General features: G+C 37.5%; 1 protein-coding gene across 3 annotated transcripts; it reads left to right on the forward strand.

Moving 5' to 3' along the window:
- Window positions 1-342: 342 nt before the first annotated feature.
- On the forward strand, window positions 343-27,819 carry LOC113055494 (transcription factor SOX-13-like). 3 transcript variants are annotated; one of them, XM_026221850.1, is made up of 14 exons: window positions 343-619; window positions 14,694-14,910; window positions 15,573-15,669; window positions 16,464-16,550; window positions 16,716-16,888; window positions 17,043-17,111; window positions 17,379-17,493; window positions 19,445-19,521; window positions 19,601-19,736; window positions 21,107-21,228; window positions 22,003-22,078; window positions 22,981-23,148; window positions 25,493-25,709; window positions 25,820-27,819. In XM_026221850.1, the coding sequence occupies exons 2-14, from the start codon at window positions 14,695-14,697 to the stop codon at window positions 26,064-26,066; spliced, it is 1,800 nt and encodes a 599-aa protein (XP_026077635.1). In that variant the 5' UTR covers window positions 343-619; window position 14,694; the 3' UTR covers window positions 26,067-27,819. The 3 variants fall into 3 exon arrangements, with proteins under 3 accessions (XP_026077635.1, XP_026077637.1, XP_026077636.1); XM_026221852.1 differs by having other exon boundaries at window positions 17,382-17,493; XM_026221851.1 differs by lacking the exon at window positions 343-619 and adding an exon at window positions 3,946-4,114.

Below are 27,819 nucleotides of genomic sequence, written 5' to 3' on the forward strand. Positions count from 1 at the left end.
AATAAATACATTTAAAAAAGTCCATAGAAAATATTTATAGCCATATTTCGGATTTGAGTCAATATTTTTTTAACAAATTTATTTTCTTAATAAAAAGTATAAAAATGCATGCAACCATGTGCTTTTCCCAAAACTTCATGTGCATATTTTCTCATATTGTTTGCATTAAAGCTACATTAACCAAATGATTAAAGTACATTAAATCTGAAATTGAAACAGCAGGTTCTCATGACTAGAGCATCTCCCTTTCCTGCTTCAAGGATCCCAGCATTTTCCTTTTGTCAGGGAAAACCCAGAAAGAAGAGCTTTCCCTTTAAGAGGGAGGTGAATGACAGGCAGCAGGAGCGAGAATGTTGGAAACTGAACACCACAAAGTCACTCTGGAGTGAACGGAGGCTGGATCGGCGAGAGTCAGTGCGACGCATTCATCAGCTGTGCGCTCGGAGTCTCAGGTTGTGCTGTAAGCCGTTGATAGACAGAGACGTATTATTCATTGACACGAGGGGAAACCACATTTTGCATTGCGGCGTTTTCGATTCTGCGACCCAGAGACGACGGAAAGACTGAAGGAATAAAGTTTGGCGAGCGCAAAGCGCAGCGCACAGTTCTGTTGGAGTTGGTAAGTGGGCAAATGGCGCTTTGTTTGAAACTTTACGCACGAGTGTTTGGCACGTTCGACACGTTTGTTTCTGTCTGTAGTGAGAGATGCATAAACTAACAGAAGTAGATCAATGGAACGAGGGTTTTGATTCACAAGAGCATCTAACTGAATCACCTTCGCGAGCGTTTAACCAAAATGGCCCGATTGTATGAACCTGCAGAGTAAACAAACTCACTTTGACTAATATGTCTGTATCAAATGAACTAGTTTCTTACCTGAAAGTGTTCTGTGGTGTGTGTCAGAACTGCATGTTTGCGGTACGATATGAAATGGTATGATAGGAAATGACAGCGTGCTTTCAATTCGTATTCAGTCAGTAACTATTGATGTGAGCTGAAAATGATTCAGTGTCCTCTCAAGGCCATTGCAGTAATTCATTGTACAGTAAGAAGCACTTCTTAGTTGTTTTATTTCAAAGAAGTTCCTACTTATTTTGACATCGATTACTGAAAAGAAGCAAGTGTTTGCAGATATGTTTGTTTTGGTTTAAGGTGAGCTTATATTGGCAAACTTTCTAAAAACTATTAAATGCATTTTTAATTGATGTTTTTGTCAGCTCATATTGCTTTGTTTGGGTTGTGTGTATGCACTCATTTCTGAAAGTGAACTCAATACTTATTAATGGCTCTTAAATGGCCATGCCAAAAATGCTTTAGGGTGCATTAGAACTTGTCATTTTAGGCTCTTAAGAAGAAAAATGAAAGAAATCATTAGCCTACATTAGTAATGGTTGACCCTTATAGACCTGGATCAGTGGCTGATGTCGATATCCTAAGAGCAGGTGGCTCTTTGCTTTGATTTCTACAATGACAGCAAATAAGATTACACAAGAGTTCAGAAATTAAATTCACACATATTTTGCACTTACAATATATATAAAAAAATCATTAATCAATTAAAATTTGATTTATATATATATATATATATATATATATATATATATATATATATATATATATATATATATATATATAATAGTATTTTATATTATTCATTACAAACACACACAGGCCTATATTTATTTCATAAAATGTATTCATAATATAAAAACTGTTTATCACTGTACATCAGTAGTTGTGTGACTTTTAAATTTGACCCAGAATTTGACTTTGTTGTTACTTATCTGATTAAAATAGATTACACTCAACTCTGTTTTTATTGGGTCTGAAGGTTTTTTTTTTTTTTTTCTATTTGAGACTTGCTTAGAGTTGCTATTCAGGCAGTCGACGGGTCTGACAGATTTTCTGTGTGAAGTGAACTGTTGATCTCTCTGTTGAAGAATATCTGCCTTCCCGGAATAACCAGAAAGCAGAGCTCCTCAGGGCAGAGCAGCTGTGGCACAATCGCTGAATAGGTGTTCAACTTTGATAATGAGCTCTAAGTGGACATTTTATTGTCCGGGTCCGTGTCTGCATGGTTAAATAAGCCTGTCGTGCCAGTGCAGGCAGCATATCCCGCTTTTATCCCACCAAGAACATCCAGCACCTGAGTTGTGCACCTCCATTGTGAGCGGGCATGTCGACGGATCATTAAAGGGGAAGTTGGTGAAGTGTTAGAGAGTGTTTGGCTTCACAGTGGCTGACTGCGCACAAAGCTGCCTGTCAGTAGGGAGTCTATGACCTTTTGCTTTTTTCCCCTCGCTTCTACCCATCTTATATTTATGCTGTAACTTATTTTCCTTCTTTGCATCCCTCTCTTGTTTCAGCTCTATTATTACCCACATCTTTGTATATTTGTACTCCATTTGAGAGGTTAGGAAACCAGTGGTGGCTTTCTCTAGATCACAGTGAGTCTATACATCCGGTCTCTGCAAAGTCTTGAGCTCACATCACCTCATGATCAGACAGATTTATACAAATGCTGTGGTGCTCTAATCTGAAAAATCAAGGCTGAAATTTATATTACAGCTCATTGGAGGGCAAAAATACTGACAATTTGTTGTTTTAATAGCTTTTTGAGTTCTCCTCTGGTTTCTAATGGTCGACTGATAGGGGTTTTCCAATGACTGATACCTGGATCAAAGTATGGTCATTATCATAATGCGGTTTTAAGCGAAAAGCTGAAAGGAGAAGTAAATGACCACTTATTTTACACTATTTTATACATTTTTGTTTTCATTGATAAAGCTGTTGGGATTTTCCAGTTAATGCAAGGAAGTAATAATACTTTTCCATTATTTGTCCAAATAAACATTGTTTTAAAGTGTTTTAAAGTTTCAACAAATTAATTGGCGTGTCCAATATCGCTTCTTTACTCCTTTCTATATCAATGCTGAGACTACTTTTATCTTCATATAAATTATGTACTTAAAAAAAAAAAACTAGACTTGGAGTTGTTTAGAGAGAGGATTGCCCTTTCATTTTTGGTCATCCGTCATATTTTTACCTGGATAATTTCATTAACTTAAACCTTGTCAGCATTGAGCCAAATGCATCTATAGGTTATCAGTTTCACGATGCAGAAAAAGTTTCAAGATTTGTGCTAAGAACTTGACGGACGGACAACCTTGTGATTTTTTTTTTTTCCCCATAGGCTAGGTTTTTATTCAAACTTGGACCTCTTCTGTTCGGGTCTGCATTGTTTCATGTGTCCTATTGAGCCGGGGTTTGATGAGAGAGGGAGAACAACAGCTTGTTAAGTGAGTTTTTCAGGGCTCGCCACAACATCAATGAAATCAAACAGAGCAGGCCAGAGAAGCTCACACTGATAAATGCGTTCGATCATTGCGGCTGTCCATCAAATCATCCTCACGCTTTGAGTTCAGCCGCTTGTGTTTGGAGTCAAAGAGCTCAGTGTTTTGGGGCCCTGTCAGAAATATGAAATGTAATTTTGTTTGTAAAGATCTTAAAACATGTTTGATTACTTTATAAATCTCTGTTTAGGGTTTGTAAATGGCTGCTTACTTATAGCTTAAGTTTTGTTGCTGTGATTTTTGTTCATAATGTTTAGGAACACTGAAGATCTACTTAAAAAAAAAAAAAAAAAAACTGTGACAGAATGTTACCTTCTTGAAAATAGTTTCCTGTTGATCACTGTTTCTAAACAGTGCATATGTCAAAAGTTAGAAAAATGCATTTTTCTTTAAACGTTTACTACATTGCACATATTTTTTATAGATCCATCTTAAGTCATTAGCACAGAAGCCTTCTATAAATAATCCCTAATCGCAAGTTATCTTGTCCGAAATGGGTAAAAACCATACCGCACGTGAGAGGTGGCAACTGGAAAGTGCCATGAGACTTAAACCCTTCATTTACATGTTGCCTAAAACCTCCAGTTTTTGTTCCACCTACCCTCTTTACCATGAGATGAGCTCAGACCCACAGCGGAAATTAGACAGACCTCCATTAGAACATTAGAACAGAGAAATTTCAGCACACAATCTGACAGCCGCCCATCAAAACGAGCATCCCTCTCTGGCTTTTGTCATAACAGTGAACTCAGACACTTTAGGTAAGACTTGCTTTGCAACATTGCGCGTGTTGTGTTCAGTTGTTTTGCTTTAAGTTTTCATGCTATTTTTTTTTTATTGCTTTTAGTGCTATCTATTTTTCTGTTTTTTAATATGCATTTTTTAATGCACCGTTATTTAGTTTTGGCAGCACATTTATGTGGTAGTATTATTTTGCACCAAATTCCATTTATAAAATGTGTTTATTTGCAAATATTATATTATATTATATTATATTATATTATATTATATTATATTATATTATATTATATTATATTATATTATATTAGATTAGATTAGATTATATTAAACTTTAAATCTTAAATCTTTTTTTGAGTTGAGTAATTGCCAAACAGGTTTGAACCTTCATGCTGTGACTAGACTTTTGAATTTATTTAGCATGTGTGTTTGTTTTTGCAGCATGTTCTTAGATTTATTAAAGCATGTAATGTGCAAAAGGTGAAGTTTTATGTGATGCAAGCTTCAACGTGTCTTTGATTTGGACTGAATATGATGCTTTGGGTGTGAGCTTAAACAAAGGTTTTCATATAAAAGTTTCAGGGGCAAATTGCAGGGTGGATTTATGCCCTGTAAATATAATTGTTTCAATTAGGGAGGAATTGTGCTGAATGAAATGAAAATTGAAAGAATTGAAAGCAGACAAACATGCACTATTCAAATCTTGCTCAGGCACCAGAAATGTTCCCAAGGCTCTAGTTTGTAGGTTCTAGAATCTGGAAAATATAGTATAAAGTTATTTAAAAATATTCCTGTGGCTAATTCTGGTTAATTAAAAAGAAATAAGTCAATAAAAATTTAATAATACTAGTATTACATAGTAGTTCAGAAATAATGTAACCCAAAATCCTACGCTTTCATGAATTGCTATACTTTTAATTTGCATATCACTGTATAAAATATTTTATCCCCTACAGAAGTGTTTTTATTCATATGTAAATAATTCTTTATTATGTCTCTGCACTAGAAATATAAAAAGCCAGACTAAATGTGATGTTCCATTCTGTTTAATCATTTACATTAATCTGAATAATAACGTCAGTGCAAATATTGTCAACAGATTTGTGTGGGCTTCATTTGTTTGTTTGGCATGTGTAAAAATACAAATGTCTTGCTATGTTCACTCACAGGTGGATAAACTGTCATTTTAATACAGTAAGGCCGCTTTCAGTTGTAATGAATGTGACCAGGAAATAGTCGCGCAGTTATTTGCATGAACTGTGGTGGCCCCCACTGTGACTTCTGAGAACACAGCGTAGTGTTCCTGCGGGTTGATATTTTAATAGACCACCGTAGCCTCATGATTTGTTTCTCAAGGATTATTTATTAATTAACACTCACACAAACGGTCCACAGATTGCACCGGGGAGCCACATAATGACAGTTCGGAAAATGTAGTTTTTGAGATCCTTTACTGTCTGAAAATCCATTCGGGTTGATGTCTTTGACATTTTATTATTACACATGATGTCCCACATTAAAAAAAAAAAACATATGTATTTAGGGTCTCAGAAACCTCTATTATTATCTCTACCATGTTGTTTTCTAAGTGTGCAAAAGTTGTACTAAAAAGAGAGATGGTAATAATATCCTTCAGTGTTATCTGTCTATCTGTCCCCTCTCGAAAGGGGAAATAAGAGAGGAGTTTTGAAATCATCATCATTATTATTCTATTAACATATAGATGACTTTACACGTTTTTTATAATGTTATTAGACCACAAACATAAACAAAGTTAGTTCCTTAGGTAGTTAATAAATTCTTTGACCTTTTTTTTTAACCACGTTGCTTGACACCTGACTTTTTCAGAGAAAGCGAAATAACATTTTTAGTTCCTTCTCAGATTTGCAGTTGACTCATCACTACAAAGAATCACAGAAATGCAACATTCACAGATTACAAAGAAAGCATTTTAATGTAGTGAAAGCTTGGGGGAAGCGCGTCTGCCAGAAAGCCGTCAGTTTATGTCACTGTACGTAAGAGGTGACAAATATCTCTTCTCTACAGTTGAACCACATTTTTTTCAGGTTGGGGTTTTTTAAATGCAAAAGTTTCAGACTTTTTTTAAAAGTTTGTATTTGTGTTTGGAAGAGTGACTGCGGAGCATTGCTGCAAACTCGGGTTGAAATATTGGGAGCTTAATTTTACTGCTGACATAGGCAGTGTGATAATTAATGTTTGCGTTTGAGTAAAAATATTGGTAGGCTTTGTAGAAATGGGGGTTGTTTTTGTATGTTAGTGGAAGTGTGTGTATCTCTGGTTGTGTAAGATGTTTGAGGAGCATCTCGAGATGTTATCAGAATGTGTGATACTGCCTACTGATGTGGCTTTTAAATACAAGCTCAACATTTGTTAGCAGTGAAACTTTTTCCAGTCGCTCTTTCCCGTGCTGCATTCGCTCGGTCTTGTTTGTTCACCATTCTTCTACACGACCGGAGACTGTTCGTGTTTGACCCAGTCCCAGAAATGACTCTTTTCTCTCTTAGTCACGTGGAATCAAAGACATGCAACACATGCTTTGAAAAGTTGATTTACAAGAATAGTTCACAATTTTGTCCTCAATTAAGCGTACTCCAAAACCAAAGTCATTTGACGAATTACTAAAGCTCTTTTCAATACCACAGGTTGTAGTGTCCACAATGCAGAAGGGTTAGAAATTAAACAAGTTTCATTCTTTGGGTGAAATAATATCCCTTTTTTAGTTGAATAGCTCATAGATAAAACTCCTTACAAGCAGAAGTAAACTTGATGTTCTCCTAGTTTGAGGAGATTTTTTTTTTTTTTTTCTCACAACATCCCAAATCCTTCTACAGTTCCATCATATCCTTCTGGTGTTCCTCTGTCATGCCACTCTCGTTTCTCTATTAACCGTTGTTTCTCAGCCGTGCGGTGAGTGTGTATCCTGTTTTTGACAGCAGGAGCCCACGTGCTCCGTCCTGCACCGGTGAAGTGGCCAGCGGGGTGGGGTGGGGTGGGGAGGGAGGCGCAGGGTCTCAGGATGTCCTGAGAGGTGAAGGTTTCGTCTTCTCTTCCTGTCTGGGTCCACACGTTGAACGATGGAGCTCTGCGATCTGAATGTGTGAAATGAGGGAAAAAAAATGGGCAGGTTTCTGCATTGTTGTAGCCGGATTTGTTCTAGTTTTAAGTAGTTCATGCAAAAGTGAAGCTTCTTTTGCTATTTACTCTCATGTTCTCCAGAGTCTAACAGCATTTTGATACAATGTAAAAAAAGATTTCCGGAGTATGTTTTGTATTTCAACTTCAAAATAACACATTTAATTCAATGTGTTTCTTGCATTTCTTTGTAATAAGTTGTGACATTTACTAGCAATTTCTAATTAAAAACTGTTCTGCCCCAATTTTTTTCCAGTCCAGCAAGGCAAGGAGAAGATCTGTAACACGTAACAACTAAGATTTAAGACTGTTTTTCACACACCGAAAACTATTTAGTGTAAGCCTAGTTAATTTCACAAATAATTACAAAGAAATGACAGGTAACATGTTTTGGGGACAAAATGTAATTTTCTTTTTAATTCTTGTAAATCAACTGTAAATGCATTTGTTTTGCATGCCTTCGATTCTTAAAAAAGCTCTGAAAACAACAGGTTAAACGTGTTATTAGTAACACAATTAAACATGACATTTTGAAACAAAAAGACCGTAATATTTTCTTGTAAAATCTATTCAAGTAATCTTTCTTATAGTTACAACTTAGAAAAATTAGTACCGTTTATATGAATCTTCAAATATAGGACATAAATCCTATGGACTACTTTTACGGAGCATGCACATTATGCAAATAATCTCTTTCCGTGTTCCACTGGTTTGAAATGATAATTTTAAGATGCCTTTTTGGATCAGGTCTTAAATCATTCAAACCGTTCTGTTATCATCAGCTCCTGCTGTTTCCCTACATATCTTCAGTTTGACCTGGAGAAGAATTAGAATGACCTGTTATGTTCCTCACAGCACAAAACAGCCTGATCTGGTTGCCATGACAATGCCATAGACGCAATGTTTTTTTCTCAAAGACCCCTAACTTATTTCAAAGACCCGTAGTCATTCAAGGACATGCAGGCTAGACCTAGAGTCTTCTGGAGCTGATTTTATTATCCGTAGCTTGCTTTGGAAAACAACGTCTAATGCATCCTGCACAAACCCCTGCATCTGTACGCTTCTATAAAAATCTGAATCAAGATTGAATATAAAAGTGTGCCAGGCTTAGAAAATAGCACATTTTAATGTCTTTCGCCTATGTCTTTCTTTGCCTGAAGGGGGTGGAGGAAGGTTTTTGTGTGCCTTTTTCTCCGCAAAGGGGCCCTTTATTCCCTTTCTCTTGTTATATTTCTTTATTCCAAGTGTGTTTTGTGCTCGGCCTCCTTTCATTGCCCCCTCCTCTTGTCTCTCAGATAAATGCCACACTAGCCTTTCACTTGGCGCCACAATAACCGGACTGTTTTAGGCCCAGAGAGGCACAATGAAAGAGGCTGCTTTTTAACCTGCTCTTCTCAAAAGCACAAGGAGGAAAAAACGGCGGCGACCCACTCTCCTTTCTTTCTCCTTTCCCCCTCTTTTGTGTCCAGAGCGTGGTCGTACCATCTTCCCATTTATATGTCTTATTTAGAAGGTCTCAAAAGAACATGAGCCCAAAATTCTGATCTTTAAAGCTGCTTTTGTTGTGGAAAAAGACAAAATCGACTGGAGAAAGTCACAGACAATGTGTGTTTTGATGTATCCGGGGCTGACTTATGGGAAATATGTGACGCTGCTTCAGATATTTTGAAAAATGAGCTTTCAACAAAGTTTTCAACTTTTTATGAAATTTCCACATCTCCAACATCTCAAATGATATTTTGTGTTTAAAAACATTCTGTCATGGGACTAACATATTAAACCGTTTTTATGTTTTTTTTTTTTATATTTGTATATTAAATATAGGGTAACACTTTAGATTAAGGTTCCATTAGTTAATGTTAGTTGATGCTTGCTAAACATGAACACACAATGAACAATACATTATTTACTTTATTTATTAATTTGTTAATGTTAGTTAATTAAAATACAGTTATTCATTGTTAGTTCATGCTTATTCCCAATGCATTAACTAATGTTAACAAGCGCATCTTTAGATTTGCATAATGCAATAGTAAATGTTGAAATTAACATTAACTAAGATTAATAAATGCTGTACAGGGATTGTCCTTGCTTAGTTTAACTAATGTAGTAAACTAACATTAACAAATGGAGCCTTATTCTATAGTGTTACCAAATATAGTTATTTTTATTATCAGAAATATACATACAATTTGCATAATTTGACAAAATTACAGCTTGATTCATTGGAAACTATGCCCACTGTGCGTAGTGATACTGCGTATACAGATTTTTATCTTGAGTGCACTTTCACTTTTGTCCAACCTTTGGTGAATCTTTATTAGTTACTCATTTTTTAGTTATGTTTATCAAGTCTAGCAACTAAAATAGTTTTAATAAATGATGTCACACCTAAGGTACTTGGAAAAAAAGTGAATGAAAAAATATTTAATTTATTAATCCATTTCAATTAATTATAATACAAAAATATAATTAGGAAATGTTATGTTATACTAATATATATATATATATATATATATATATATATATATATATATATATATATATATATATATATATATATATATATATATATATAAAATCAAAGATATAAGAATTGTGAATATTATCTTGAAAAAACGTAGAATTTGTATTTAATAATAAATAAATAAATAAAAACTATATAGTGTGTGTGTATATATATATATGTGTGTGTGTGTGTGTCTTTAGTTGAGGAATCACCGGAATTGAACCAGTCTGTTTTTTTACTAATTCTAATTTCCAGGAAGATTTAAAGAAAGTTGGAAACTCTATTCAAATCAAACAAGTATATACAAGTCACAAAAATACAGACGTCACCATTTCCGGGACCAAATGCAAACAATCAGATCCCAAAAGCAAACAGCAAATGGTCCTAATATACACCCACAGTGAGCTGTATTGCTACTGAAAACCATGATCCCTAATCTTTCTGAACTTTTTAAAATATTGGTGGTCAGGAAAGCATGAGCCCAGACTGTATCATAAACCATGAGTTAAGCTTAGGTGCGCTATAAATATATAGTGCTGCTCATAAATGGCAGTTGAGATAGTATTCCCATTGAAACAGTACCCGGAAACAATATTCGATTCATAATGACATAAACCAATAACACAGTTTGTTTGTGAATCCATGTGTCCTTGTGGTTTCTTCATGTGTAAACCCTGTTGATTTGCATTGTTTTTTTTCCTTTTCTGCATTCAAAACATTGAGACTGGTGAGTTAAGGCGGGGCCGGGGATTATCAGGGACTGTCCCCTGCACGGAAGAGGAAAGACCATCAAGAAAGAGCTGTTATTACACAAAAGTCAGCTATCAGTACTTAATAAAAATAAATTTGCTTGTTTGTGGAAAATGTATTTTGAATACTAGCTTGGCACAAGGTTTACGACTGGTGAGGTGGAAAAACTACCATCGTTGTTTTAGATTTGCGCGCTTGTTTTAATGTTTTCTTGGCATATTCAACATTTTGTGTGTGTGATTGAACTGTCATCGTAAAAGCTACATTGTAATATTTCCTATGACGTAAATGCCAAATGGTTGTCTTTACTATAATTACTACGTGATTCGTTTTAAGGCGTTTCTTTTAGAGTTTGTAAAGCTTTGGCATGAACAGTTATTAAAAATATTGCATAACACACACCCTAAGATTACTGGTCTGGAATGTTTTTTATTTTCTCATCAGAAACAATGAATTAATATCATTGTTCTTCCTGAAGACGTTTCGCTTGTTACCTAATGTTTTTATTCTTGTATCTATCAAAATGTAATCACTGTCTGATCAATTTACATATTATTTTAGTCTAATCAGATATACTTATATTAGGGATATGTATCCCTTTTTTTGTACAGCAAATGTAAATGTCCTCAGCAGTCAAATCAAAACGAACAAAATGTTCTTTATATATTTATCTGATTTTGTTTTGTGCCATGTTTTATTCTTGGATATCATTCTCCTGTTTCACTTTTACAATGTTATCAAATCCCTATCTGTGTAAAGTACTCCGTGGATAGCTATAACTGAGGCAAACGTCATGCAAATGCTACTGTTTGCCTTCGCTATAGGGCATACTTTTGTGACCACAGTTTTGCGCATCCGGCATCGAGAGCATCAGCTATCTTCTCCGTTCCTGGGAGGACACTGGACAGTTTTACTAAGGGGGTGTCCAACATCTTCTATATAACAAGATGAGTTGCTCCTCTAGACTTCCACATTGGCAAATGGAACCCATTCCAAGAGACAACCAGAAGACAATGAAAACTGGCCAGATGATCTTGAGGTTGGTAGACTGTTTGTGTAGGTTAAGGCTTTGTATCTTTGACAAGAGTAGTTACTGTCAGGCGGGTTTGGAAGCTCCTGTTGTTGAGTTCCAACAGCTGATTGGACTTTGCATCACATGCTGATAGGCTCAAAGCTTACAAGCACTTCTGCTTTTAACTGAAGACCCAAAAGAGTTCATGTCTTAAATGAAACCTGCCATCATCCAATGCGCTCTGCTGCAGTTGGTTTTCAACAGGTGTTTGTAAAGTTAGAATGTGTCTAATCGTTATGTGCCTCTAATTGCCAAGTGCAATGATTTAGGAGGTTAAACAGAAAAAAAGAGCTTTTGGGCTTCAAGTTCAAACTGGTGTTGTGTCACTAAGAGTCTTTTGTTCTTTAAACGATTGCTTAAATGTCGGTAAAATAATGTCTTTGCGTGCACAAGCTTGTTTTTGGCACTCCTGACAGTTTTGTTTGTGCTTTTTGAGAATTTGTATAAGCCCAACTTGTCACAAGGTGGAAATGAACCACTTCAGGATCATCTAGTGAAGGGAGAGATCGAAACGACAACGATAAAAAAAAACTTGTATCTGCATCAGAGGAGCGCGGCCAGAATGTGGGGCCACGACATGTTGCGACTTGTAAGGCAAACTTAAGCTTTTGTCTCGCGCACCCCTGACTGTGGGAAGTATTTCATTTCAAGTGTTTTAGTATAAAAGCTAAGAACCTGGAGGCTGATGTTATCTACAAAAGTCTGTCAGAGCTCTTGGGAAATATGTCTTATGACTCCACATCCTAACAACAGGTAAGAACAAACTAGTGACGACTTCTCTATTAAGACCGACTGTCAGTTACCATCAATCATACTGTTGATTCTTCTGGCTTGTTTTGCATGTGCTGACATAAGAGCTTGCCATTATATTTCTTATCACAATCACCAAGAGTATGACTCATTCACATTTTGCTTGGAGCCAAGATTAAAGAGGATCAAGAACAATGCTGTCAGTACCGTCCTTTTGTGTGTGTGTTTTCCTTTTTAAAATATAATGAAGTATTGTGGAAGCCTGTTTTTGAGTTAAAAATCTTGTTTACAGTAAGATAAATTCTTTTTTTTTTAAGACATAAAGTTGCAATAGTGAGAAAAAAAGTCACAATTATGAAAAATTGTTACCTTCTTCTTTAATTTGTTCTGAAGTTCAGATTAGAGATTTGGATGTAGTTACATTTAGAATTTATAAAAAGACCACTGTGCTTCAGAAAGTTCTGCTACATGCAAAATGTGCAGTCGGCATATCATATAATTTTGCGTGAATTCTCGGCTTTGCTGGTTTAGGATTTACCCATCCAGCTGTTGCTTTTTACAATGTAACATTGTAACACTTGTGCGCGATGAGCGTGGAGAAGCTTCGCTTTAGCATTAATCTTCACGAGTCCGTTTAGAGCTTGAGGCTGTGCCATTTTTTGACAGTCAAATCCCTCCAAGCAAATAGCTGGAATATCTCTAGAACTACAAGTGCACTTGGAAGGAGCTGACGAATTCACACTTCCTGCACCTGGTTTGTGGATCAGTGCTCCTCAACTGGGGGAACAGGAATAATTTTAGCTCCCTCACAATAGGAACTTAATAGCGCAGACTTCTCGCGAGTGTTTATTTATAATGCACCAATGGTGGCAGGTTATTTGACAAGGATCTTTCTTGAGTGTACTCAGTTCCCAGGGAAAGGAAGGGGGTCTTGTCCTTGGTATCTAAATCTGATTTGGGAAGACCGTATCAAGTTTGCACTTCACATTGACTGATTCGTAGCGAAAGAGCGATCTAAATTGACTGCTTTAGTTTGTGGCACCATCTCACAACCAAATGCAATTCCTTTATTTTAAAGAAAATGTTTTTGTTTGCTTCTAGTTCAGGCAAATACATGAACAGAAAAATACGCCCTTTTACCCAAACCACTTTCCTGCATGGTACATTGGGCATATCACTACTTCAAAAAGTGCTAAGTGTTCAACCTTTCTCTTGTGCCTTAATGTAAATGCACGAGCTGCTTTTGTGTTTTCTGAGTAGATGAAAAAGTACAGGAGGAACTGGAATCGGCCCAGTGAGTGTTCCGCATTTTTTGTCCTCTGCCACGGACCATCGGCACATTCCGTTTGTATTGTTACCCTGCTGTGTTTCCTGCAGCCTATTGCTTTTGTCTGTGTCATGCCCATTGTTTAAACTTCCCTTGTTCTGTAACAATGGGCAATATATAATATATATATATATATATATATATATATATATATATATATATACAGGGAGCTAGAGAGTGGAACAAAAAGGGAGAGATGCATTTTCCCTCGTGTTTGTTTTCTTTGGGTTGTCTTGTGTTCCCTTTGTCATGCACAGCGAAAGACGAGAGGTGTTTATAGACCTCGGCTAATTTTGAAATCACCTTCTTTTTCATTCCTTCCCTCTGTCCATCTCTCTCCTCCTCTTGTCCTTCATTGCAGAAGGGTTTACTGTGCTACTTGAGATGGCCAGATACTTGATGGGCACACTAGAGTCTTGCATCTGTTTTCTGACAGTGCGTTGACAGATTTGAATAACTTGGGATACGCACACACAACACAAACATGCACAAATATCCTCCTGAACCTCAGAGACCCCGAAGAAGTGGCTTTGGTGAAAGAGTTTGAATGGGGCAGCCTGTGTCTGGGCTCTACAAAACCCCTTCTGTTCCTTATGCAAAGCAGTCAGCTGTTTTTTCTTTTCTTTCTGTGGTCTCTGTTCTTCCCAGACAGTTGCCATACAAAACCGGAATACCCTTGTTAGCAATGCAGTTTGACATGGCTTCAAAATTCTTCTTGCTAAAATGGTAATTCAGTTTGAAATGTTGAATGCATACTTCTGTAATATGACATATTTTTGGATAAAAGTGAATATTTAATGGGACTTGATTTTTAGCTATCAGGAATTGAGGCTCTAAAGCATCTCTATATTACAGGTGGTTGGATGGGAGGGGTTAAAAAATAAGAGGCCTTGATGACATCAGCTGAAAAGTAACTTTGTTTCACAGGCAGAGCAAATTATGTTTTTGGTGCAAGAATATTACAGTAAGACAAACTTGTTTCTTTCTTTTGATGAACATGGACTAATTAAATTTTTTTTTCTAAATGTCTTGGTTTTATAGAATGTGTGAGCCCAGTCCACCTGCTCTTCATCCCCACACCAAGGGCAATGTGACCATGGTGGGTGTTGGTATCAAGCTTGAAGACGACGAATCGGGAGGTAGAGTCATCAACCGAGAATCCCAGCAGTCCTCTCCGGTCAGTGATTGGTCAGTTCGGCAGCTGTCAGACAGAGAAGACTCTGAGAAGTCAGCACCCCCTAATGCACAGTCTCCTTTGGTATGACCCGGAATTTAATGAAGTGTTTACGTCTTGTGTGTATGCACAATATTATCGGAACATTATCGGTATCGGCCGATAAAAGCTTAAAATATAAACATCTGCGTTGGCCCGATATTAAAAAAAATGATGCTGATATGCCTTGCAGATAAGACGAATAACTGTCAAGTGTTTAGGGTGTGTTAGTGATAAGATCATGTCAGCAGTGTGCTCATTCTTGAAGCAAAATTTTGCATTCAATCACCGCATTCAGTTTGAGAATGCAAGTACAAAATGTTAAGGTTACCACTGCATCTGTCTGAAAAGAAAAAAAAGTGATTTATTTATTTATAGTTATTTCCAAAGTGTTAAGTGCTCCATAAAATACGTTTTTTTTATTATTTAGTTCTAAAAGTAAGTTTGTGCTAAAAATATTATGTTTATAATCTCTGCACAGGAGAGATTTAGTGTTGTTTCCAAGTTGTTTTGGCTATCGGTCAAGATGAGTTAAAAAATATCAGATATCTTTATCTTGTTAATGTTGTGTTTTTAAATGAAAGTAATTTGCTCTTTCGCCTTGTTTTGGGGATGTTTGGAACATTGGCATGTTTCCCCAGTTTTTAAAGTATTTATAAGATAAAATGAGCTCTATAATTTAACTATATGGTCCCTGTGTTCTTCAGGAGAGTTCTCCCAGTAAAGAACCAATACGATCATACAGTCAAGATGGAGGCAGCAGACCTCATGATAAAACTGACAGCAGGTCTAATGTCACTGAGGGTAAGTGTGATGATTTCTTTACCAGAAGAAATTATGTTTGCTCTTGGTCCATGGCATTCATTATGTTCCAATGTTTCAAGGCTGTTGTTTAAGAGTAAAAGAGGTCTTAAATTTTGATGGAAACCCATGCAAGTGGTTTGCCCTTGTATTTCATCAATTAGGATGCCATCGCTATTAATGCAGTCTACATCGAGATGATCTAAGTTCTTCCTTTGATTCAAGTTCTATGAAGCTTTTCAGTGATTTAATTTGTAGGATGCATTTAATAGCCCTTTTAAAGAGTCCTTGAGTGTTTTCTCAAAAGGCTTTCCTTTTGTTTTCTCCCATTTCACCAATTTTAAATCGTAAATTTTTCTTTCGGTATAACTGGGATTTTAAGTTCAAGGATTTTCAGTACAGTATTTCTCTTGTCTAGATGAAAAATGCATTTTCTTCTCTATTTGTCTCTTTATTGTGTCACTCTGTGTCTGTCTCCTTAACTACATTTAGGACCTTCATTATATTAAGTACATTATAGTATTTTGTATATTGTGAAATGTATTAAATTAATAATAATCTATTTCTCTCTCTCTTTCTCTATAATATATATATATATATATATATATATATATATATATATATATATATATGTAATATAATATAATATATATATATAATATAATTTGTATTTATTTATATTTATTAATGTAATTTTCTCGTTCTGACATCTTTTGTCCAGCAGTTCATTTGAAATAATTAAAAGTTACTTTTGCATTTTTTTTTTTATAATTTATAATTTTTTTTACTCTTTTTAGTGATGCCCACTATTGAAAAACTTCTGAATACGGACTGGAAAGAAAAGTTCTTTGGGAAGGGTCTTCAGGGCAGTGTCAATCTAAAAGGTGATTTTATTTACGTGTTTATCCTTGCACATGGATTCCCTTTGTCATGCAAATGATCAAATGGAGCAACTATAGAGTATTGTTTCTGTGTGAATGTTTTTTTCATTGTGGTTCATCTCACATTTGTGTTTCACTGACACCTTCTGTGTGCACATGTGTTTACAGGAACCCCAGAGAGTCTGGCAGAGAAGGAGCTTCAGTTGTTGTTGATGATAAACCAGCTCTCTGGTCTGCGAGAGCAGCTGCTAGGAGCTCATTCTGAGCAGAGAAACATGGCCGCTCTGCTGCTGGAGAAACAGCAGCAACAGATGGAACTGGCAAGGCAGCAGCAAGAACAGGTGTGGAGACACAAGTGACAAGAACAATCTGAGCAGAGTTTAGGAGGAACTTTGCCAAAACCACCCCCCCCCCCCCAAAAAAAAAAAACAGTGCTCTTTGAAATTGGGCTGCGCATGAATTAGTTAGATTTCTAAATGCTGATTCTCTGTTTAGATCGCCAAGCAGCAGCAGCAGTTGATACAGCAGCAACATAAAATCAACTTACTGCAGCAACAGATTCAGGTGAGGTTGAATGTCACGATTCAAAACCTTGCAGTTTATTTCCCTGTATCAACTACTGGAGACCTTTAAAGAATAGTTCACCTAAAATGTCTAAATCAGCTTTGACAGTCTGTTTTATATCTCCTTTTGTGTTTTAAGAAATAAATGAATTGATATGAGGTCATAACATGACAGTGATAAATAAACTTATTACCATTAACACTATTTGGACAGTGTGGAAATACAATATAAGGTAACTTAAGGTGTCCTCTGTGACCTTTGACCCAGCAGGTGAACATGCCGTATGTTATGATCCCTGCCTTTCATCCCAATGCCCAACCGTTGCCCGTCGCCTCTGAGGCCCAGATGGGATTGCCTCGGCATCCCATTCCCTGCAAACCAGGTGAGCTTCACCAAACCCTCAATAAGACTCCCCTTCTATCCCCAAATGGAGTGAGTTGTTTGCACATTTTGATATAGGCATGAAAGACCTACATATTGTCATAATGAGCAACTGGTAGCTTTTACAATAAGAGTCTGTTAGGGCACAGGATTCAGCCATTGTTATCTTCAGATGGATCAAATAGCATCTGTCAAAAATCCCTAAATAATTGACTTCAGATAATATCCTTTGTCAGTTATTTGAAAAACTTGTTTGCTCTTGCTCTTTTGAGCACAAGCTTATCAGCTGTGGTTTTTACTTTTAGTTAATGAGTAGTCTGGTCGAAGCTGAATTGAAAGAGTTAATACTTGCTATTCTAGAAATTTATTAACTGCAAAAGAACTTCTCTTAATGCATGATCGTCTGAAGGTCTGTTCTGTAATATAAGTAGTTATTGCATGATTTGATGGTTTTGCTCATGTCTTTGGTCCTCTTGGAAAAAACTTCAGAAAGAAAGACTAATTGAAACGACCGACCGAATGAATTCCTTGCAAAAGCACTGAAGAATGGCTCAGGGTTGACCATTGATTTTGAGTGTGTATTGATCACATAAAATACAGAGTGGGTTCTTTGCATTGACGTCTGTAATGTATGGCACTGTGCCCTCACTCAGTTGAAAGACTCTTGTGAATGCAAAACTTTGATGCCTGTATGCATGTACTCATTTCGCTTAGAAGATGAAGGGTAAAAGGAAAGAACAGGGAACAATAGAACAAGTGCATGAGCTACTCGGCTAACAGCGTGCTTGACACAATTGAGCCGCCTTTGTAAAGAAACAAGGAGCAGAGGACCAAGGACACAAGTGAACCTGAGCTCAAAGACTTTATTCAGCTTAATTAGAGATTTTCTGTGGTGATAAACACTTATAAGTTTTTACCTTAATGTTAGACATGATTGACCTTAACCTAGCCTAAAACTTGATAGATGACCAGGTCCCGTTGGGCTTGGGTTTGGTAGCAGACCACTAGTAATTCACTGACCATTTATGCATATTTGTAAATATGGAAAAATGTAGTATCCAAAAGTTATGTCCGGCCTTGAAAAATGGACATCTTCACCATTATTCAAACATTGTATTATTTTATTTTGTAAGCATATTGCGTAGTTGTGCTTGGATCAAAAACAAGGGAGAACCAACCAAATATTAATTACTGATTATATTCTTGAATTATATGTTTGATTTATTTCCAAGAGCCTTTTGTTTTTCTATGTATTTTTTTAAATCTTGTAGGGTCATTAAAAGCAAATATTGAGAAATCTCCTCTCTGCCATCACTTTTGGCCACTACTGTATTTAAGAGATTGATGTGGTCTTACAAAAAAAAGAATAGCATTGCCTTCATTGCTGATAGTCACAATTTTTGTAATGTTCGTGTTGCATCCATTAACTGGCATAAAACAAACTCCACGGCCAGATATAAGACTCCCATCAACATTTTAATTATATTAATTATGTTTTTATTCCAATTCACTTCTGAAATACAAGCATATAGACATTTATTCAAAAATACTGTACAATTTGACACATCACTCACATCACATATATATATATATATATATATATATATATATATATATATATGTGTGTGTGTATATATATATATATATATATATATATATATATATATATATATATATATATATATATACCTACTATGACTTTATTAGCTAGCTTTTATTAGGCTATTCTCACGTGACAGAAGAAGACTACTGCTAGCTTTATCACTCAACAATAAAGACATTTTAGGAAAGATGAAATGCAGTACAAACACTTTTTTTTTTTTTAAATAAGTCGGGACACTAAAAAAATAGAGCTGAAATACAGCACAGTAAGGGGAAAAGGGGGGGCATCTGGTCACCCTATTGTAAATGTTTTAAGTTTTAGTCTTCTAAATGAACTTGTTTGTTTTCAGTGGAATATCCCTTGCCGTTGCTGCCCAATCCACACTCCACCCCAGTCAAAAGGTCCAGTGGTACAGTCTTTCGCCAGGTACCATTTTTTGCAGGTCATCTCAGATGTATTCATTTGTTGATTTGTTAGTGAATCTCACAATGACTTTGTGCTCCAGGATTCCGGTCAACCTCTCAACCTCACGGCTAAACCCAAGACCCCAAGTCCCCAGGCACTGGAAATGGCCCACCTGCAAGCAGGGTACCGAGCCAGGGACCTGCCCCATAGCCCTAATCGATCTGCCCTCAGCCTGAGTAGGTGACACTACACCTCACTGACAAATCAAGTCACCAACATGTTTACTTGGAAGGTTGAAGCCATCCTATGTGCCTTATAGGGATAGTATGATAAGATTTACATTTTTTCTTTCTCTTTGGAGTGTTACAAGCTCTTGGTGCATAAAGAAGATCTGTTGGAAGTTGGAAAGACTAAAGTCTCAAATCCAAAAATATATTCTTTATAAGATTTAAGACTCTGTCATGACCCCCCTAAAATGGCTCATTCAAACACAACCCGCCATTTCTACGTCACTATGTGGAAAATTTGCGTAATGGCGCCAAAATATTTACGCAAAGAAAGAAGCCGTGGTTTCAGTAACTGCAGTTAGTGTTGAAGAAGTAATGTCAAGGGAGATCCTGTCTCTATCTAGGTGGAAGCAAAAGCACTTATTCATTTAAGATTCATTTAGAATTTCTTTAAGATTACTTACAACTGAACAGCATTCTTGCAACAATGCATTTTATGGATGACCGTTTTTACATGTATTTTGAAAGATAAAATTCGTGATTATGGAAAGGGGCATTACATTTCCGACGAGTGCTTACGGTGTTCAGCCAATCACAATGCACTGGGTCAGTTGGCCAATTAGAGCAGACAACGCTTTTTGGAAGGAGAGACTTTGTAGAAAATGATGCGTTTGAGAGGGGCAGGGCACAGAGGACCTACAATAATGTAAAATATTTGGGGGAAAAAAAGCATGTCAAAATATTCTGTTACACCAAATACACAAACTAATGATCTTTTAAAAAAAAACATTGTATGACCCTTTTAAGCCGATTAGACGTCAAAAGATTGTTTTGTTACAACTCATCTAGCAACTGCCTCTCAACAGCAGAACTGTTCAGTAGATTTAGACTGTGACTGTTAAATTGTTTATTACAGTTCCACAACTTGGTTGTGCAGCCAGGTGTATCAGAATATCTCTAATTGTTTATGAGTCAGACATATCCACTGTGGTTTTCTTGCTGTGCACTCATAGCGTTATTCGAGAGGGAAGTGCTTGAGGTTCACTTTCAAAGACCTCTCTGCTCTCCATTAGAAAGGACCCATCTTAGGGATTGCCACTGCCAACATACTTCGATCCCAAGTATTAATGGCAGTTGTCCGCAGTTCAGAAAACCTGTTCCTCCTTTGAACCAGCTCCTGAGAATGTGTCAGCACCTCAGACGTGACAGTTTGTCTTAAGCCTTTGGACTCAAGACTAGGGGCTCATCCGGGATCGGATCATATACTTGAGATTGAGCCAAATGCTTTATTTGTGCGTCACAAGACGGAAAGGGATAAATGTATCTCTCTCTTGACCTTGTCTAAAGTTTCCTTTCTCTCTCACCCTTTCACACTTAAGGCTTCTTGGGAGAGGGTGATGTTGTGACACAAGCCATTCATGATGCCCAGCAGCTGTTGCGTGGAGGGCAAGGCCCGACGGGCCGAGAGAGGGACCGTGAGAGGGACAACAACGCAAGGCTGGTGAGTCGACATCTTAGCGCACACAAACACGCTCTCACATACTTCACACCCCAGTTCTCCAAGGTTCCTTGTCACCATTGGTCATGCTTCAAGGCTGAAGCATCAGGGCAACTATCCATTAATGGCCCACACTTGAAGCGCCCCTCTTTCAGAACACCCACAATGTTACAAGAGAAGAGGGGCAGACAGGGTCAGCGATGGATATTGGTTTACAGAGGTTCATGATTTCGGTTAAACAAGGGCTACAGTCCCCTTTCAGCCAAGAACAGCTGCTATTAGAGTCCCACCGCAGCATTGTGTGTTCACTTGTCAGAGTACGTGGCAATTGCAGAACAGCCTCAAGTCTCCATAGACACCTGTTTCGACAACCACTTTGTTTCTCCTTTTGAGTTCAGTTTAACCGCGGGGAGATATGACAGTGATTTCGCCTTTATTGTCAACAGGGTTTTGAAGCATTCCACTTAAACCTGTTTTAACAGCTTGACATTTGTAGAACTGGTAGACAGGCGACAATACCGATGCATTTGAAAGGGAGAAGACTATAGATAATTAATATTTGAATTTCAAAATTATATTTGACAAGCACAAATGTCTCTAGGGCTCTTTATGTTTTTAAGCATAGGTGTGGCTGAGATGCTTTTATAATGTTGACCAGTTTCTGTAGCGTCAGTGCTAACATAATAAACCAATTGCTGTGCCAGCTGGATGCAATGATTACCGATGAATGTTTTTATATATGTCTTACATAAGCTGTCTCTCTGTTGTGATTATAAGGAGGCGTCACGAGAGCGGATGGATGATGGACAGTCTCTGCGGATGAATGAGGACCGTCTCAGCTGTGACACTGAGGGTATGTATGGGTCATGTAATTAGCATGTTGTGCTTCAGGTGTTAGTCAGTTCACACTGGAGAGTCTTTAAATTAGTTTTTACATTTGAGTGTCAACCTAAAGGGTTACTCCACCCCTAAATAAAAATGTTGTCATTAATCACTTTACCCCCATGTCGTTCCAAACTCTTAAAAGCTTTGTTCATCTTCAAAACACAATTTAAGATATTTTGGATGTAAAATTTTTTAGACTGCCAAGTAAATTCCACTGTCAAGGTCCAGGACAGTATGAAAGACATCGTCAGAATACTCCGTCTGCCATCAGCGGTTCAGTCTGAATTTTATGAAGCGACTAGAATACTTTTTGTACATGAATAAAATGAAAATAATGACTTTGTATCAGTACATCTCCTCTGTGTCTCCCGGTTTTCATCCAAAATATCTTAAATTGTGTTCCAAAGATGAACAAAGCTTTTATGGGTTTGATGGGTTTTCATTTTGAGGTTGAGTAACCTTTTAAAGATAGCTTGCATTGTGCTCTATTCTGTTGAAATCCATTTTTATCTTAAGTAAACGCCCCCTAAGAAACCTGTCTGATCACCTCGTCCCAGTTTAATTGTATATGGTTACCAGTTAAGTTGACTAGTCTTTCGTGCAACCCTCGAACAGCCCATTATGAGATTTGTAGTTTTGCATGTCACGTGTCATGTTTGTTGTGTGCTTTTCTTATCAAATACATAATTGCCTTACAAATGCATATGAATTTATGACTGTTTCTCATACAATAAAAACCTGCCTTTGGCATGCAGGAAATACAGGTGCCACCTGCATGTGTAATTGCATTTGGCTGCAGGGCATGTAGTCAAACAAAGGGAAGTTATGTGTGTCTAGACTGACTGTTTTGTATCTTCTTGCTCCCAACAGGGCAGTTGGCAGCCTCTGGTTTGGGAAGCTTTGGTGAATCCCGGAGTCCCTCCTCTGGCCACATCAAACGTCCCATGAACGCCTTTATGGTCTGGGCCAAAGACGAAAGAAGGCGTATCCTGCAGGCGTTCCCTGACATGCACAATTCCAGTATCAGCAAGATCCTCGGTAAGAGATTGGAGCCACATTTGCTTTGGCAAGACATTTTGATTTTACTTCTGGTTAAAGTTTATTGATAGTTAGTAAACTAAAGTGTTAGTTCACCCGAGAATGAAAATTTGTCCATCTTCTACTCACCCTCGAAGCATCCTAGGTGTATGAGACTTCCGTCTTTCAGAATTATCCAATCAAAGCTGTGTGAAAAATTGTTTTTGCTGTCTTCCAAGCCTTTCACTGAGTGTAAGCGGGTGTTTGTTGTCAACTGTTCAGAAGACGTGAAATAAAGTGTGCACATCTGTAATAAAACGTCCTTCACACAGCTCCGAGGCATGAATAAAAGCCCCTTTAGTGAATCCATGTGTCTTTGTAAGATAACTATCCAGATTTCAAACATAATAAACACCTTTTTTCTCACTTCTGCTGATTGTGGGGAACTGGAAGACATGCAAGCGGATGTTTTAGTTCGTCAGCGTTGCGTGGTTAGTGACAAGCGCAGAGAGAGAATTAAAACAAAAAGCTGGTCACGAATTAGAAGCACAAAACAAGGATTTTTAAAGAAAATTATTTCGAAATCCGCCAAGAGGAGACTGGTTTTCCTTTGCTAAAGTAAGGAAACTTTGTTCACAGAGGCACGTGTGTGCTATTCATATGTCTTTCATCTTCCGCCTGCATGTCTGCCGGTTCCCAGCAGTCAGCAGAAGTGAGAAAAAAAGGTGTTTATTACATTTTAAATCTGGATATTTATCTCAAAGAAATGTATGGATTCGCTACAGGGGGCCTTTATTCACCCCCCGGAGCTGTGTAAGTGACGTTTTATTACAGATGTGCGCACTTTATTTGACGTCTTCTGAACAGTTGACTACAAACACCCGCTTACCCCAGTGAAAGGCTTGTAAGAGCAAAGACAATTTGTAAAATGACTTTGAATGGATTATTTCGAAAGACGAAAGTTACATACACCTAAGATGCTTCGAGGGTGAGTAGAAGATGCACAAATTTTCATTCTCGGGTGAACTAACCCTTTAAGATAGATTAGGTAACACTATTCACTGTTAACTAGTTTCCAATATATAAAATATTAAATTATTAATGTTTAATGAAAAAAAAAGATTGATACAAGTCTGAAAAGTGACTCTTAATTAGCAAATTGTAATTGTTGTACTTAGTCGTTCACTCTGCCAAACAATTAATAGGATTAAGCACATAATGTTAGCTTTGTCCTTCAGTGTTTTTTAAAAATGTCGCTGTCAAAAATGTTTCACACTCTCTATCAACAATATGAATGCTCTAGTGACTATGATGTCTCTAATCCTTCCTCTTTGTGAATTCCGAAGCACCTGCTCTGACAACATTGTCCTCATTGTTGCATTATTATTTCATCTCTTCAACCCTTTATCTTTCTCTTGAGATCAGTTGTTTATTGTTGGGATGGGCTGAGGGGTTATGGGAACCGTGGGTTCGTTATGCTCACAGCTAATCCTACAGTCACAAGTGTCGGTGTTACTCTGTCAAACATGTCTATATTTTCAAACATGTAACTTGCCGTTGCCCCCTGGAATGGAGAGGAGGACAGAAGGTCTTAAGGGGATGAAAAAGGGGTCACACCAGGGCACCAACAGCCACCTGGCTCCTGGGGTGACAGGAAAACAACACCCAAAACTTCATCCCCTGCTGTACCTCTGCCTTCCTCAGTTCTTTCCTTTCGCAAAACACTCGCATTCCATTCCATTGTGGTGAAACTGACACCCTCCTGATTCATGCTATTTCTCCCCCGGAACATGGCCCGCAGCTCCTTCTAGTACACACCTACATTTCTGTCAGTTTGCTACCTTTCTAGCCCGCAGCACACTTTAAGAGAAGGCAGCGTTGCACGCATACAATCAGTAAATCAACTTCGTACGATGTCAAATATTTGCAACATGTAGAGAATTAGGTCAATGGGTGCTTGGGTTCACTGATTGTTTTGTTATTTTGCACTCCTTTGTACTTTTACTCTGATTTATCTCTCACTTCCCGTTTGTTGTGGAATTTCAACTCTCAAAAAACCCACTGAACAACCTGCTCTTAACGCACTGTGGCCAAAAGAAAGTGTAAGCTTCCTTCTAATAAACTGGTTCAGTGGCTATATTAATTACTGACAGGTGCATAAAATCAAATATACAGCGGTGCTACCTCATTTTTTTATTGAAATAGTGTATATTTATTTTCCAGTATAATCTAGTTGTCTAGGATTCTGCAAGCTCCCATGATTTCGACGTTGATTGTGTCCACGTACTTTTGGTGCCTACATGTAGATTTCCTTTTGTTATATAACGCCGTACCTCACTGTCATGACTGTTTGCCACCCCTTCAGGTTCCCGATGGAAGACCATGTCCAATCAGGAGAAGCAGCCGTACTACGAAGAGCAGGCCCGATTGAGTCGGCAGCACCTGGAACGTTACCCAGACTACAAATACAAACCCCGGCCGAAGCGGACCTGTATCGTAGAGGGCAGACGACTGCGGGTCGGAGAGTACAAGGCCATGATGAAGAGTCGACGACAGGAGCAACGAGTAACTTACCCTCCAAGGTGATGCCTGCAGACACTCGTGTTTTTTTTTCAGTGGTGCATTTGGTTGGAGAATGCAGTCATCAGTCTTGAAGAGTACCTCATGTTTGGTTTGATGTTTATTCCCACAGCCAATCAGAGCAGCAGCTGCCGTACCCTTCCAGTGAAGGACAGTACTCCACCAAGCCGGTGTCACTGGCCCCATTGCCCATGCACCCTGCCCTCCTGGAGCACTACCTCCCCAGGAATCTGGAGCCCATGAAAGACCAAGAGATTGAGATGCGGGAGGCCACGCTGCCCAGACAGCCCTACAGCGAAGGGGAGGAGAGTGATGCGGGTGAACGCAGTGAGGGAGAGCTGGTTGTCCTCACTGATTGAGATAGGAGGAGGAAAGGATTGGAGGACAGAAAGGGTGGAAAACACAAAAGAGGGGGGAGATGGAGAAAATAACCGGGATATTTTACAGTCTCTACCAATAACATGATGGTGTTCAATACATGGTATAGGTCAGTGTTTTCCAGTCCGTTTGTGAGGCTGTCCTTGCAAACCTGCCAGATCGGTCACATGGTTCTACAGGGTTGGTTAGGAAGGCAGCAGACATGATAAACGAAGCATAGATCTTCATTTTTCTGATTTTTCCAGTGGTGTAAGCCTAGACAGTATAGGTCTTACATACTGACCACAGCTTGAAAAAAGCAAGACTTTTTCAATCTGCAATATTCATTGCGAGACTGCACATCTCGAGCGTTTTGAAGGCACTGTGAAGCTGGTGTGCAAGAATTGTTTTACGAATCATCAAATGTCTTGAAGTAAATGCTATCTGCGAAGTGGATTAGAAATTGCACAAGCATCTGCTTTTCTAGAAGGGGTACAGATAAGTATATTCCCTTTTGGCGTATCTTAAAAAAAGATCTGCATTTGACATCATGTCAAATGATTGGCAATAATAAGAAAGAACAGTTCATCTGAAAAAAGAAAAGAGGAGATTAGGGTGAGTAAACAATGAAAATCTGTATTTTTTTGATGAAATATTTCTTTAAATAGTCCATGCACTGAGAGCTCTGAATCATTTTTCCAGAAAAAAAAGCGAAAGCCTCTTTGTTATAATGCTTCTTGATGTCACCAGGGTTTTCCTGCAAAAGTTCCTGTTAAAGACTGTGCCAAGGTACTTTCCAGAGCTCAAGGGCTGAACAAAAAAAAAGCAAGTTAGTTAACATGGAAAAAGGAAGGAACCTTCCTGAGCTCCTTGTCCAGTTTATTATATCAGATAATGATTAGTAAAGGCTGTTCTGTTACGAGATGTAAGGAGCCTGGCCCTGTAAAGATTTGCTCAAGACAGAGAAGACCATAGTCGTTCTTCAGGTTAGTGGCCTCCTCTGCTGTTTGAATCTGGGCACTGCACTTAAAATATTTCCCCAGATTGAAGTCATGTTTTAGCTTTTTTGATTTAGTGCAAAAATAATCTTTTGAAATGCACTTTTCCCATCTATATATATTTTTTTTCAGACCCTCATGATTCAGAACAATTGTTTTTTTCAGGGTAGAATTTTGCACTTGATGTACATATGCAAATCATTTCTACTATCCATTTTGTGAAAGGAGACGTGAATAATGCCCTTCCCTCAAATTACACTCATTTTTAACAGTTTGGTTTACTTTTCTATTTTAGTGTGTGTGTGTTTAGCGTGAGCTAAAAGTTATCATTCCAGCAGTTCTTATGACCGGGTCCATATTATTGGGCTGCTAGTCAATTTACAGTTGAGCTGAAATGTAAACATTTTGTTAAAAACTTCTATATTTTAATGAGGAGATTTTAGAAGATATTTACCAGTGGACTGTTGTTATAAACCTAACACATTAAAGGAAATGATGTCATGTATATAGCTGGATACAGAAATATACGGTTTGTATTTTACCTGTAGAATGAACCTGAGGGAGGAAAAATATGATTCGCAATCTGGACAACTGTTGCAAAACCAGCTGTTGTAAAATATAGAGATAGACTTTATTTTGTTTATAAAAGTGTATAATTTAAAGGTGTACATGTTATTTTTTTTCCTTGTATGTTGCATTTCTCCAAGCAAGTTTTGTGGTTTGTTTTTGAAGCATAAATAAAAAAATGTTACGTTTA

The sequence above is a fragment of the Carassius auratus genome, chromosome 36 (genome assembly GCF_003368295.1).
Source record: "Carassius auratus strain Wakin chromosome 36, ASM336829v1, whole genome shotgun sequence".
NCBI lineage: Eukaryota > Metazoa > Chordata > Actinopteri > Cypriniformes > Cyprinidae > Carassius > Carassius auratus.

Bases quoted from the DNA above. Each gene is read 5' to 3' on its own strand.
- LOC113055494 (XM_026221850.1), top strand. From the start codon at position 14,695: ATGTGTGAGCCCAGTCCACCTGCTCTTCATCCCCACACCAAGGGCAAT. The intron at 19,522-19,600 runs GTACCATTTTTT...TTTGTGCTCCAG, and splicing joins GTGGTACAGTCTTTCGCCAG to GATTCCGGTCAACCTCTCAA. The intron at 19,737-21,106 runs GTAGGTGACACT...TTCACACTTAAG, and splicing joins TCGATCTGCCCTCAGCCTGA to GCTTCTTGGGAGAGGGTGAT.